The sequence below is a fragment of the Rana temporaria genome, chromosome 2, assembly GCF_905171775.1.
Source record: "Rana temporaria chromosome 2, aRanTem1.1, whole genome shotgun sequence".
NCBI lineage: Eukaryota > Metazoa > Chordata > Amphibia > Anura > Ranidae > Rana > Rana temporaria.
In genome coordinates, this window is record NC_053490.1 from 205,250,807 (window position 1) to 205,263,837 (window position 13,031).

General features: G+C 40.2%; 1 protein-coding gene across 2 annotated transcripts in view; it reads left to right on the forward strand.

The window, feature by feature from the left end:
• SLC9A7 (solute carrier family 9 member A7) overlaps window positions 1–13,031 on the forward strand; it is a 113,826-nt gene that overhangs the window by 74,637 nt on the left and 26,158 nt on the right. For both annotated transcript variants that reach the window (XM_040336295.1, XM_040336296.1), the window contains exons 8-10: window positions 1,488–1,593; window positions 2,855–2,943; window positions 4,613–4,726. In XM_040336295.1, the coding sequence (XP_040192229.1) occupies window positions 1,488–1,593; window positions 2,855–2,943; window positions 4,613–4,726 (309 nt within the window). The remainder of the gene's footprint in view (window positions 1–1,487; window positions 1,594–2,854; window positions 2,944–4,612; window positions 4,727–13,031) is intronic.

Sequence of the window (13,031 nt, forward strand, 5' to 3'; positions counted from 1 at the left end):
TCATTCCTAATAAAAAGATTTGCATTACGTATGTATGTACATACTTGCAATTAACTTTTTTTTTTTTTCCAGTTTACGCTGTTATAAATACCATTAAAAGAATTGTGTTATCTGTTTTTTTAAAGTGGTTGTAAAGTCTAAACATGTTGAATCTTTACAGCGGACCTTCACCCTCCCGAGTAATTTCCCGCCTTTTTACCCCTCCTTAATTCCTCTGGTTGAATAGGGCAATTTTTTTTTTTTTTTTTAAGGCTGCCTTTCACCTCCCTATGCACATCACTTGCCTCAGGCGAATGATGCGCACACTGCTCAAGGTGCCTCCCAGTACATCTCACATCCCAGAAGGCATTCATTAAACTGGGCAAGGGGGCAGGCCTATTGGCGCTTCGAGTGGCCTGCCCACTGAACCCAGAAGAGCCGGCGGGCCTCTCTAAGAGCTGAGAACATGGCGGCACGAGGCGGAGCTGTGGCTGGGCATGCATGAGATGATCTCAGCAGGTGAACGCTGGATCCACTGAATGGGTGAGTTTCTGAAATGTGTAGATGCCACCATCAGGTAAGGGGAGCAAAAAGGAAAAAATGGGGAGGTAGGCCAGAGTTCCTCTTTAATAAGTACCTTGCATTAAGGTAAAAATGTTTAGGTTAAAGAATCACCCAACAACCCCCCCCCCCCCCAAATTCTTGGTCCTCACTCGATCCAGTGCTGTGGCTTCTCCCCACTCTTGCAGGCTTTGCTGCAGTGAGAACCATTGGTTCCTGCTGCTGTCAGTCAAATCCTTTGAGGGTGTGGGGGCAGGGCCAAGCCACACTGTGTGTGTAAAAGGACACAGGCAGCGCGCCTCAGGATCGAGCATGCAGATGTCTCATGATAGGAAACAACATCCTATGGTGCCACATCGAGAAGAGAAGGAGCCAGGAGTGCCGTGGGACTCGAGTAGGGGAGGATCAGGGCTGCTCTGTGCAATTCAATTGCACAGAACTGGCAAGTAGAAATAATAATTAAAAAAAAATGTAAGACTTTGCAATCACTTTAAGTGTTAATAAATGTACTTTTGACAGAAATCCAGTAACCTAGCCAAGTTTTGGTTAAACCTGCTGGACTTTTTGTTTTTTATCCCAATGATCTAACCTAATAAATATTCCACACTTCTAAGGCCTCATTCATATTTACATTGGGATTGGCTCCTGCGTTTTCTGTACGTGTGGTTGTTGGGAGCCACCCGCACAAGTGTGATCCAGGGCTTAAACAGAAACATCTAAATGCAGGAAAAATAGATCTAGACGGCATAAAAGTTGTATATACTTCCCTGTATTTACCAAGTGTCATGTCTCAAATGCAGTTCTTCATATAGTTTTTATGATCTTCTGAGAAAATTGCCTTCCTATAAAAATGATTTATTTTATAATGATTTAGTGTTGGTTTTGCTTTCCACAACTTTTCTGATAGAAAACTGTTAAGTTGTTATTTCTCTTAACTGGTTGGTAACGTAACCAAGTTTACCAAGCTGCACTGCTTCCCCTTGCTGGAGACGGCCCTGTTTTTCTTGCTATCATGGAGTACTTTCCTTCTGGCTGAAGCGTGTGGCTTTACAGGTAACCGTATACAGAAATGTACAAGATGAATTGTGCATGTGAATAAGTCATGTTTGTTTAGTTTTTACACCAGTTTGGCCAGTTTCAGAACAACAGTTGGTGGCTGACCTACCTTTTATAAATGTGTTATTGTGGTGTACTGTATAGAATCCCATTTCAGCACATTGTAACTTTCATGGGACATGAAAATGGCATATAGCTGCTTTAAAAAAAAAGCAGTTGGTTACATCTTGGTAGTTTCTGACACACTACCACTATTAAAAAAATAAAATAAAAAGTAGGATCTTGCACACAAGGCATGTCACCCCATTTTTGTCTGCACAGGTGTCCTGCAAATGAGTTGGAGACTCCAATATAATCTATATATTTTTACACTTCTAGTTTTGTCGGATCCATGTCCTTTCTTCCTCACACTGCTGCTGTGTCTCTGCAGCACAGAAATAGACATTCTATCTACTTGAGATTTCTCAGACAGAACAAACAGTGATGGGAAATCTCCCCAAAGGGAACAAAGACCTCATTAAAAAGTAGGCCCATTTATTCCAGTCCTGCTGATGGGTATCCTACTGAATAGAAGATAAATTGCTCCTATGTGGACAGTTTATTTTTAAATTGAACAGAAAATAACCTATTGGGTATACAGACAACATTTAAAATCTGGAAAATGTTCCAACCCTTCTCCAATGTAATTTAAAGCTAACAAAACTAAGGTTTGACTTTAAATCTGAACTCCAGACATTCAGTTACTTTCTAAAATGTGCATTATTGCTATGAGTTAAGTTCAATGAGGTGCATGCCACCTTGTGAACTAATCTCTTTAATTTCATAGTTTTACATTTTTATTATCACTATACGTTCGTTGCTTCTGTAGCTGCACAGTTGCATTCAGTGGTTGCGCCCGCTCCTTCCCTCTTTCTGCACAATCACAGAGCTATTTGAATTATGTGAATCTGTTCACAAAATATAAAGCCTTCTGTAAATTAAGAGTGGAGGGTCGGGGGGAGAAGTCAGCGTATTTCCTACCAGGGTGTCGGGAGTGTAAGTAATAGCTGTACTTCTGGTTCTTAGTTGTAAAAAGGAGATAAGTCCATGTGGTGGCATGCACAGACTTCACTTCTATTAAACCAGCACATTTTACAAAGTGGCCTAATTCCTGGAGTTCCACTTTAAGCATTATGACTGATTTTATTTTTATTTTGTTAGAAGCCCTTTAACTTTGATTTTACAAATAATTTCTGACGCTTTCTTGTTGTAATTACAGGAGTAGTTGCTGTCCTGTTTTGTGGTATCACACAAGCACATTATACATATAATAATTTATCTCCAGAGTCGAGGAATAGAACCAAACAGGTAATGAGAGCTGCTTCTGTTTATGATCTTCTTTAGGAAATAATAAAATACTGCCCCATGTAACATACCAGAGTTTGTGATGTAAATAGTCATTTATGATATACAAGAAAATTTCATGTTTTTTGTGTTGCCAGCTACCTGATTGATTTGTACATATTCATTATATTCTGATGTGACACAGCAGCCAGTTTGTTTTGGCTTCCTTAGTGTAACCTGCATCTGAAAAATAATTAAAATGTAATCTAGTTTACTCTAATTTTTAGTAAATGTTTTTTTTAGCCAGGGAAGCTGCCATCTTGGCCTCTGTTTTGATTTGCAACTGCCATGGTGCTGCACATGTGATCAGTTATGACACCAGCCGTTTGGCTTGAAAGTTTTGTTGAAAGCAAATGTGACGGTTGGTAATCCCGCAATAGTGGGTATATGACTGTATTTTATTAAATCAATGGGGTTACTTCCGCTTTACCCTGTGTGTTTACTAAAGGTGAGCGCTGGGCTAGTTGCACCATCATAAAGCAGAACTAAACCTATTGATTTAACAGTTTCCCAAAACTGTTACATTCCAGGCATGCTGTCAATAAAAACTGTAACCGTTGCTTATGCTCACAACTGAACTGTCAAGCAGTCAAATGGCTGGTGTCATACATGATCACATGTGCAGCACCATTACAAATGCAGATCAAACAGAACCTGTAAAGGGGGGAGAGAGAGAGAGAGAGAGATTTTTTGCTTTAGAAATAAATGATGGTAATGTATATATTTTTGTACATGAAGTATAATGCAAGGCTTTTTTCCTGAAGAGGAAGTGTCAGGCTGGGGATGTTAGAGAAAATTGAGTACTGTCCGTGATAGTTTTATTTTTTGCCACTAACATATAATTTTTTATGGACGAGCTTTTGGGGTGTGCCCCTTCTTCAAGGTCCAAGCAGTACTCGCTGGGGATGTTGAATTGCAAGCTGTATGGAGTTTTACCTAACTACATAGTACCGCACTTCCATCTTCCCTTTATTTTTTGCTGCGTTCATGGCTAGACTTTTCAATGGTTATGTATATTTTTACCATGCAAAAGGTTTTATAGTTGAAATGATATTTTATTTGCAAGCTCTTAAACTTAGATTCCTTCTTCAAGGTTTATAGATGTGTATAAGGGCCAGTTCACACCAGAACATAGTGTGGTGAAGGCGCAGTCCATACGAATTCCAATGTACTGTTAATGGCACCCCAAACGCAGATCGCAAATGTAGTGCGTTTGCAGGCACCAAATTACATGGTACCACAGCACAATGCAATTTGGTGTAGTGCAAGCGCTACTTTTTGTGCAGTCCGTTGTGTGTTTTTTTTTTTTTTTTTTTTTTTTCAAATTGCACCACGCTTCACCGTTCGTTCCCTGTGCAAAACAGGTGTGAAGAAGGAATCCAAGTTGGCCTGAAAGAAGGAGAATTCTTAACTTATGTAGCTTAGCCAAGAGTGTCAATCTCCAGACTTTCTACATCAATTAATGGCTAACATGGCACAATAATCTAATTCTGCTTTAATTGTAACCTGAAAACTTCTGTAGGCTAGACACATACCATATTGAGTTTTAATAATCTCTAACTTACTGCAGTACTTAGACTTTTCCAATCATTTGTTTCATGCCTTTAATGAACTCCTTTGTGTTTTGCTGCAGCTGTTTGAGGTCTTGCACTTTCTGGCAGAAAACTTCATATTTTCCTACATGGGTCTCGCACTCTTCACGTTCCAGAAACACGCGTTTAGTCCCATTTTTATTGTTGGGGCTTTTGTATCCTTTGTGCTGGTGGACAAAAAACTGCATAACGTTACTTGTTTTGAGTGTGGTTTTCCTGTTGTCTTGGAGCTCACCGACATGTATGCATTCCGTCACAGAATAATGTCATGTTGCATATTGGCTTAGGGCTTTTCATATCAAGGGAGCAAACAGGATGACAGATGAGTCCCTTAAGCAAAACGTATCTGTGGATGTCTTGGCCTTAAATACTTCATAACTTGGATACAGTAAAACTGAAATGCTTTCCATACAATGGTGTAGAATTGATGTACTGTGTGTTTTGCACTGTTGCAGATAATGCTTGATTATTGCAGTCATCTCATGCTTAACACTCAGCATTATTTATAGAGTGCAGCATGGAAAGAAGTAGTCATCTTCAAGGAACCCTCTAAAATATCAACCGCTTCTGCGCAGTGGTGTGTGGGTGTGTGGATGGATATGTCCGCGCTCACAATTAATAGTGAAACCATTGTTATACAGTTTCTCATACTGAAAATAAAAATAAAGGAACCAAGAAGCTAGCATAAAATTGTTGATGGAAATTATATACACACCACCGTGCTAGTATAAAATGCCTTTACCAGAAGGTGGATAAGAGGCTTTCTCTTTGGATCACAGAACTCTCCAAGGATCAACAGACCATCCCTGCACAGCTTAGCTGGATATCCACATTCCTTGGACAGCGTAAACAGCGACGGATCTATTATCCTGTCAATATGCCAAAATAGATTTCATCCTTGATTACATCCACATAGCCTGGGGCTCATTGACGTCCCATATGGACACCAGATTTCCAGTCTACCGTCCCGGCTGCTTATGAATTTTCTTTTTGTCCCACCCCTATTCCGTTCACCTGCGGCAGCAGTCTTCTGTGCAGTAACTGAAATCTAATGCATTTTATTTTTGTTTCCTTCTCCAAAAATAACATGAAGGCTGCCTTTGCTAACTTTATTTTCTGAAAATTCTAGTTGCCTGGCTGTCATAACTGAATAGATTGAGTGAGTGACTAACCCAGTAGAGTATATTAAAGGCAGTGGGGTTTATTTACTAAAGCTGGAAAGTGCAAAATCAGGCTCACTTTTGCATAGAAACCAATTCGCTTCCAGGTTTTATTGCCAAAGCTTCACTGAAAGAGCTGAGGTTAGAAGCGGATTTGTTTCTATGCAGAAGTGAGCCTGATTTTGCACCCTCCAGCTTTAGTGTAAATCCCAGTGTGTCAGCCTAGCAGCTAGTATTTTGAGGAGATCACCAATGGCAGCCTTTGTGCCTGCTAGGAAAGATCTAATTTAATTTAACTTGATTCAGTTGTTAGTTTGGCAGGTTTATAAACGTAAAGCCCAAATTGCCCATAAAATATATTGTAAACAATAGACTTCATCCAATCCTGCCATATATAATCCAAATGAACACCATGCTCCACTCCACTCGGTGTATATTAAATCACTCACCAGAACATATTAACCTTTGGGTTAACAAAAGGTCTGTCATCTGCAACAAATCTCTTGTGGATTTTAGAATAACAAGCTCAAACAGAGACACAAACGGACATATATCATAGTGTAGTACAGTGAAGGAAAAAAGTATTTGATCTCCTGCCGATTTTTTACATTTGCCCACCGACAGGGAAATGACAGTCCTATAATTTTAATAGTAGATTTATTTTAACGGTGAGAGACAGAATAACAAAAAAAATCTAAATCCAGAAAAACTAATTTCAAAAGAGCTCTACATTGATTTGCATTTTAATGTGTGAAATACGTATTGGACCCCTTCGCAAAACATGACTTAGTACTTTGTGGCAAAACTCTTGTTGGCAATTAGAGGTCGGACCTTTCTTGTAGTTGGCCAGCAGGTTTGCACACATCTCAGGAGAGATTTTGTCGCACTCTTTCCAGAACCTCTCCAAGTCATTAAGGTTTCGAGGCTGACGTTTGGTAAATTGAACCTTTAGCTCCCTCCACATATTTTTTTATAAAATTAATGTCTGGAGACTGGTTAGGCCACTCCAGGACCTTAATGTTCTTCTTGAGCCACTCCTTTGTTTCTTTGGCCGTGTGTTTTGGGTCATTGTCATGCTGAAATACCCATCTATGACCCATTTTCAATGCCCTGGCTGAGGGAAGGAGGTTCTCGCCCAATTTTTGACGGTACATGGCCCTGTACATCGTCGCTTTGATGTGGTGAAGTTGTCTTGTACCCTTAGCAGAAAAACACCCCAAAGCATAATGTTTCCACCTCCATGTTTGTCGGTGGGGATGGTGTTCTTGGTCATAGGCAGCATTCCTCCTCCAAACACTGCGAGTTGAGTTGATGCTAAAGAGCTCAGTTTTGGTCTCATATGACCACAACACTTTCACATGGTTCTCCTCTGAATCATTAGCAAATTTCAGATGGGCCTGTGCTTTCTTGAGCAGGGGAACCTTGTGAGCGCAGCAGGATTTGAGTCCTTCACGACATACCAATTGTATTCTTAGTAACTATGGTCCCAGCTGCCTTGAGATCATTGACCAGATTTTCCTGTGAAATTTTGGGCTGATTCCTCACTGTTCCTATGATCATCCAAACTCCACGAGGTGAGATTTTGCATGGAGCCCCAGACCGAGGGCGATTGACAGTTCTTTTGTGTTTTCTTCCATTTGCGAATAATCGCACCAACTGTTGTTACACTCTCACCAAGCTGCTTTGGCAATGGTGGTGTAGCCCCATTCCAGCCTTGTGTATGTCTACAATCTTGTCCCTGAAATTTTTGGTCAGCTCTTTGGTCTTGGCCATGGTGGAGAGATTGGACTGGGGTCTTTTATGCAGGTGACAAGCGAAGATTATTAGCACTTCCTTTAAGAGAGGGCTCCCAATCTCAGCTTGTTAACTGTATAGAAGACAACTGGGAGCCAAAAATCTTGCTAATTGGGGATCAAATATTTATTTCACACATTAAAATGCAAATCAATGTAACTTTTGAAATACGTTTTTCAGGTTTTCTTTTTTATTATTATTCTATCTCTCACTGTTTAAAAATCTACCATTAAAATTATAGACTGATCATTTTTTTGTCAGTGGGCAAACATACAAAATCTGCAGGGGTTCAAAACGGTTTCCTTAAAGCGGTTTTAAAGGCAGAGTTTTTTTTTTTTTTTTTATCTTTTTATGTATTCTTTGTGTTAAAAAAAACATTCTAAGTACAGCAACGCAACTTGGGAGCAAGCCTGCTTGAGTGCCCCCATACCAGGAGATTAGCTATTGGGGGCACTCGGTAGGGGGGAGGAGCCATGACTGCTGGTAAGGGACCCTAAAAGATGATGATCATTGGTTTTGCAAAGAGCAGCCATGAACAGAGCAGGCAAGTATGACCTGTTTGTTTAGAGAAAGTTGTGTGTTACCGTCGCCAAGATGATATCAATATTCATATTAAGTCTTGCTGCAATAAAAGTGCAACCTCAAACCTTTGAGGTTGCACTTTTATGACCTGTTTGTTATTTATTTTTAAATCACAACCTGTAAAATCACTTTAAAGTGTAGAATGCAATGAAATGCAAATTTGTAATGTTGCTAGGCTATCTGCCATATTGCTGGCACTCATCTAGGCTTTACCAGAATGCTGCTGGGAACACTCTAAAGTAAATTTTCTAAAGGCAAGTAGACGGTGCAGTTGCTCCAGAGATTAGTAAATGAGGGGAAGAAGTGCTGACTGCCATCATCCAACATGTCCAATCAAATTTTTTTTCATTGGCCTTCCATGTGATTGAAGCTTCACCTAATTTTCTAAGCTCAGGAGCAACTGCACTTGCAAAGTACACAGTAACTTTGTAAATCGACCCCACTGTGCACATGTTTGTAAGTTGGTAATAAATGGTAAGATTGGTTTGTGTTGCCTAATTATAATTGTGATAACCATCCAGCGAAGGTGGGTAACCAAGACAGATTGCCTTACTTATGTTACTTACATTGGATATTATGTTAAAATGTCAGGTTTCTGTGATGTAAAAAAATGAGAGAAATAAATCACTTCAGAACTTTTTCCACCTTTTAACGTGACATATAAACTGTACAACTCAATTGAAAAACAAACTGAAATCTTGTGGGGGGGGGGGGGGGGGAAAAAAAAAAATTGTGGTTGCATAAGAGTGCACATTCTCTTATAACTGGGGATGTAGCTGTGTTAAGAATAAGCAATCACATTTAAACTCATGTTAAATAGAAGTCAGTACACACCTGCCATCATTTAAAGTTCACCTGTTCTTGTAGGTCTTTCCTGACATTTTCTTAGTCGCATCCTACAGAAAAACCCATGATCCGCAGAGGGCTTCCAAAGCATCACAGGGATCTCATTGTTAAACATGTATCAGTCAGGAGAAGGGTTCAAAGGAATCTCCAAGGCATTAGATATACCATGGAACGCAGTGAAGAAAATATGGCACATCAAAATTTATGCAAAGACTAGAAGAAAACTGGTCAGGGAGGCTGCCAAGAGGCCTACAGCAATATTGAAGGCGCTGCAGGAAGGAATATCTGGCAAGTACTGGCTGTGTGGTACATGTGACAACAATCTCCCGTATTCTTCATGACTGGGCTATGGGGGTAGAGTGACAAGACAGAAGCCTTTTCTTATGAAGAAAAACATCCAAGCCCAGCTAAATTTAGCAAAAACCTATCTGAAGTCTCCAAAAAGCATGTAGGAAAATGTGTTCTGGTCTGATGAAACCAAGGTTGAACTTTTTGGCCGTCATTCCAAAACATATGTTTTGGCGCAAAAACAACACTGCAAATCGCCAAAAGAACACCGTGTCCACCGTGAAGCATGGTGGTGGCAAAATCATGCTTTGGGGCGTTTTTTTTTTTTTTTTTTCCAGCTGGAACAGGGGCCTTAGTCAAGGTAGAGGGAATTATGAACAATACCAAATACGAGTCAATAGAAAGCTGAACATGGACAGGGGCTTCATCTTTGAGCATGATAACGACCCAAAGCATACATCAAAGTCAATAAAGGAATGGCTTCACCAGAAGCTTAGTTTTGAAATGGCCCAGTCAGAGCCCAGACCTGAATGCAATTTGAATATCTGTGGGGTGATCTGAAGAGTGCTGTGCACAGGAGAGATGCCCTTGTAATCTGACAGATATGGAGTGTTTTTACAAAGAGGAGTGGGCAAATATTGGCAAGTCAAAATGTGCCATGCTGATACCAGACTCATACCCAAAAAGACTGAGTGCTGTAATAAAATCAAAAGCATTAAACAAAGTATTAGTTTAACCACTTAAGGACCCCTTCACGCAGATATACGTCGCCAGAAAGGCACGGCTGGGTACATCAACGTATATGTACGTTGTCCTTTAAGCCCAGCCGTGGGGTCGCGGATGCGCGCCAGTGGCGTGCTACCGCGACCCGGTCCGAAGCTCCGTGACCGCGGGACTCGCGGACCCGATCGCCGCTGGAGTCCCGCGATCGGTCCCCGGAGCTGAAGAACGGGGATAGCCGTGTGTAAACCCAGCTTCCCCGTTCGTCACTGTGGCGGCGTCATCGATCGTGTGATCCCTTTTATAGGGGGACACAATCGATGACGTCACACCTACAGCCACACCCCCCTACAGTTGTAAACACAAATGAGGTCACACAACCCCATCAGCGCCCCCTGTGGTTAACTCCCAAACTGCAACTGTCATTTTCACAATAAACAATGCCATTTAAATGCATTTTTTGCTGTGAAAATGACAATGGTCCCAAAAATGTGTCAAAATTGTCCGAAGTGTCCGCCATAATGTCGCAGTCACGAAAAAAATCGCTGATCGCCGCCATTAGTAGTAAAAAAAATATTTTTTATAAAAATGCAATAAAACTATCCCCTATTTTGTAAACGCTATAAATTTTGCGCAAACCAACTGATAAACGCTTATTGCTTTTTTTTTTTTTTTTTAACAAAAATAGGTAGAAGAATACGTATCAGCCTAAACCTGAGGTATAGCAAAAAGTAAAAAAAATATTGCATTTTTTTCAAAATTGTCGCTCTATTTTTGTTTATAGCGCAAAAAATAAAAACCGCAGATGTGATCAAATACCACCAAAAGAAAGCTCTATTTGTGGGGAAAAAAGGACACCAATTTTGTTTGAGAGCCATGTCGCACGACCGTGCAATTGTCAGTTAAAGCGACGCAGTGCCGAATCGCAAAAAGGGGCACGGTCCTTTAGCTGCATTTTGGTCCGGGTCTTAAGTGGTTAAGGGTGTGCACACTTGTGCAACCATATTTTCATTTTTTTTTTTACTTTCTTCCACCTAAAAGATTTTAGTTGTACAGTTTGTAGGTCACATTAAAGGTGGAAAAAGTTCTGAAATGATTTATCTTTGTCCCATTATACAAGAGCTGTCAGACCTTTTGTTAAGCCAAAGGTCACTATGTACTGGTGAGTGATTTAATAAGAACTGGGTAGAGTAGAGTACCGTGTTCTTTTTGGAAATATACAATGGCACATGCACACTGCTGCAAATGTGTGGTTTTTTTTCCATAGAACTTGACAGAAAAAAACCTTTTTAATGTTTGAGTTTATATTTACGCACAGTGCGCATTGAATTAAGTGTAAATGCGTTCTTCTGTGCAGAATTTTTATTTTGGCCATTTGAATACATTTATGCTCCAACGCGCGTTTACGTGCCTAAATTATGCTCATAAGCTCTTCTCTGAATACAGCTTTGGTATGGTAGTGTGTGTGTGTGTGTGTTTTTTTTTAACACTTCTATGCCTCTAAAACGATGATCAAAGCATCTGATGTTCATGGCCACATAAGCTAACATACCTTTTGAAGGCAAAAAAAACAAACTATGCTGTACGACTGCAACAGCTATTTTCCATGGCCAAGTGCATGAGGCCTTTATGTACTAAAAGTATCATTTTTTTGGAAGAAGTTTTTCTATATACAGTGTGTTTTTGGTATACAATGAGCACTCTTATTTTGTGGTATAATTAGTTTAAGTTTTTCTTTTTGGAGCAGAACTGGCACTTATTATGTATTTCACTTTTTTGAAGACAAGCGCAAGAATGTGCAATTTTTTTTATCAGTCCTGCTGAACTTTCAGTTTAAATCGGCTATGCAACAAAACAAAAGGTATGCAAAGTCTTAGTTTTTGTTTGCCTAGAAATCACTTGTCACTTGCCAGCATGCTGTTGTGAAGGACCCTATATGTTTTTGTGGAAGGAGTGGTCTTGGCAGGGGTCACACACACCCCCCTGCCGAGTCAAACCTATAGCTCTGTAAATCTTTAGTTACCTGCTGTTTGGATAGCTGTATCTGATTCAGCATGAGAAATGACAGATCTTTTTCTGCCTTTAAAACTAACTATAATATTGTTTTATCTTGATGCACTATCAATGTATTTACCTGATATAAAATTGTGTAGTTCAACTGAACTTCTGGTTTTAATCATTGGTGAACCATGGGTAGCTTTCAAAAAATAATGCTGACTGAAAAACTTTTTTTTTTTGTGCATTACAAAAAATAAACAAACTCTTGCATAGCCAAGTTGCGCAGTGTAGAACAAAAGAATAACTCCATTTTGAAAACTAAGGCGGCTGTCTGTTTTTAGTTGCAGCGAGCTGCGGCTGTGAAGAGCATGTGATGTGTTTTTATTAAAGTGCACCATTTAAAATGGGGGAAAAAGTGTGGAAATTTAGTGGGTGTTTTTTTTTTTTTTTTATCCTACTTACCGGAGTGGATGCAGCACTGCTCCGATGCTGCTTCTGTCTCCCGCTGGCTCCAAGGCTGAGAACCATGCAAGTAAACACCGTTTATCGCTCGGTTCTCCCTGAGCAGAGTGCTGGTAAATGTCAGTCATAGCTGTCTGCACTGCAAACCCCCCTGGCTGTGGCTGTACTTCTCCTTTTTTTACTTTTTTCTTTATTTGAAATGTCAAAATGTGGCATGTGGTGCCTTCCTGTGCACTGCGGTAAAATGCTATATGCTTTATATAGTGCTCGGTGCAAATGAAATAAAACAATATCCTCCACCAAGTGACGTCACCAACATGTAGTCAGGCTGTACTCTTACCACACGAGATGGACCCTCTATTACAGACGGTCAAATGTCAGCTCCAGGCATCGGTAAGGAAGTAGTGCCGGCAGTACACGTCTCTCCAGCCTTTCCTCCCGCAGCAAAATTCAGCAGAGCAACACCCAAAAGAAAATAAATGGGGCTCATCACTGAGAACACTCTCTAGCTACAATGCACCAATAGTCACTGTTTGCTTTTGATCTGTTGGATTTGTATTTCATCTTGTTGGACTTTGTTCACAATACAGATGTGTTGGCTTTCTTCACA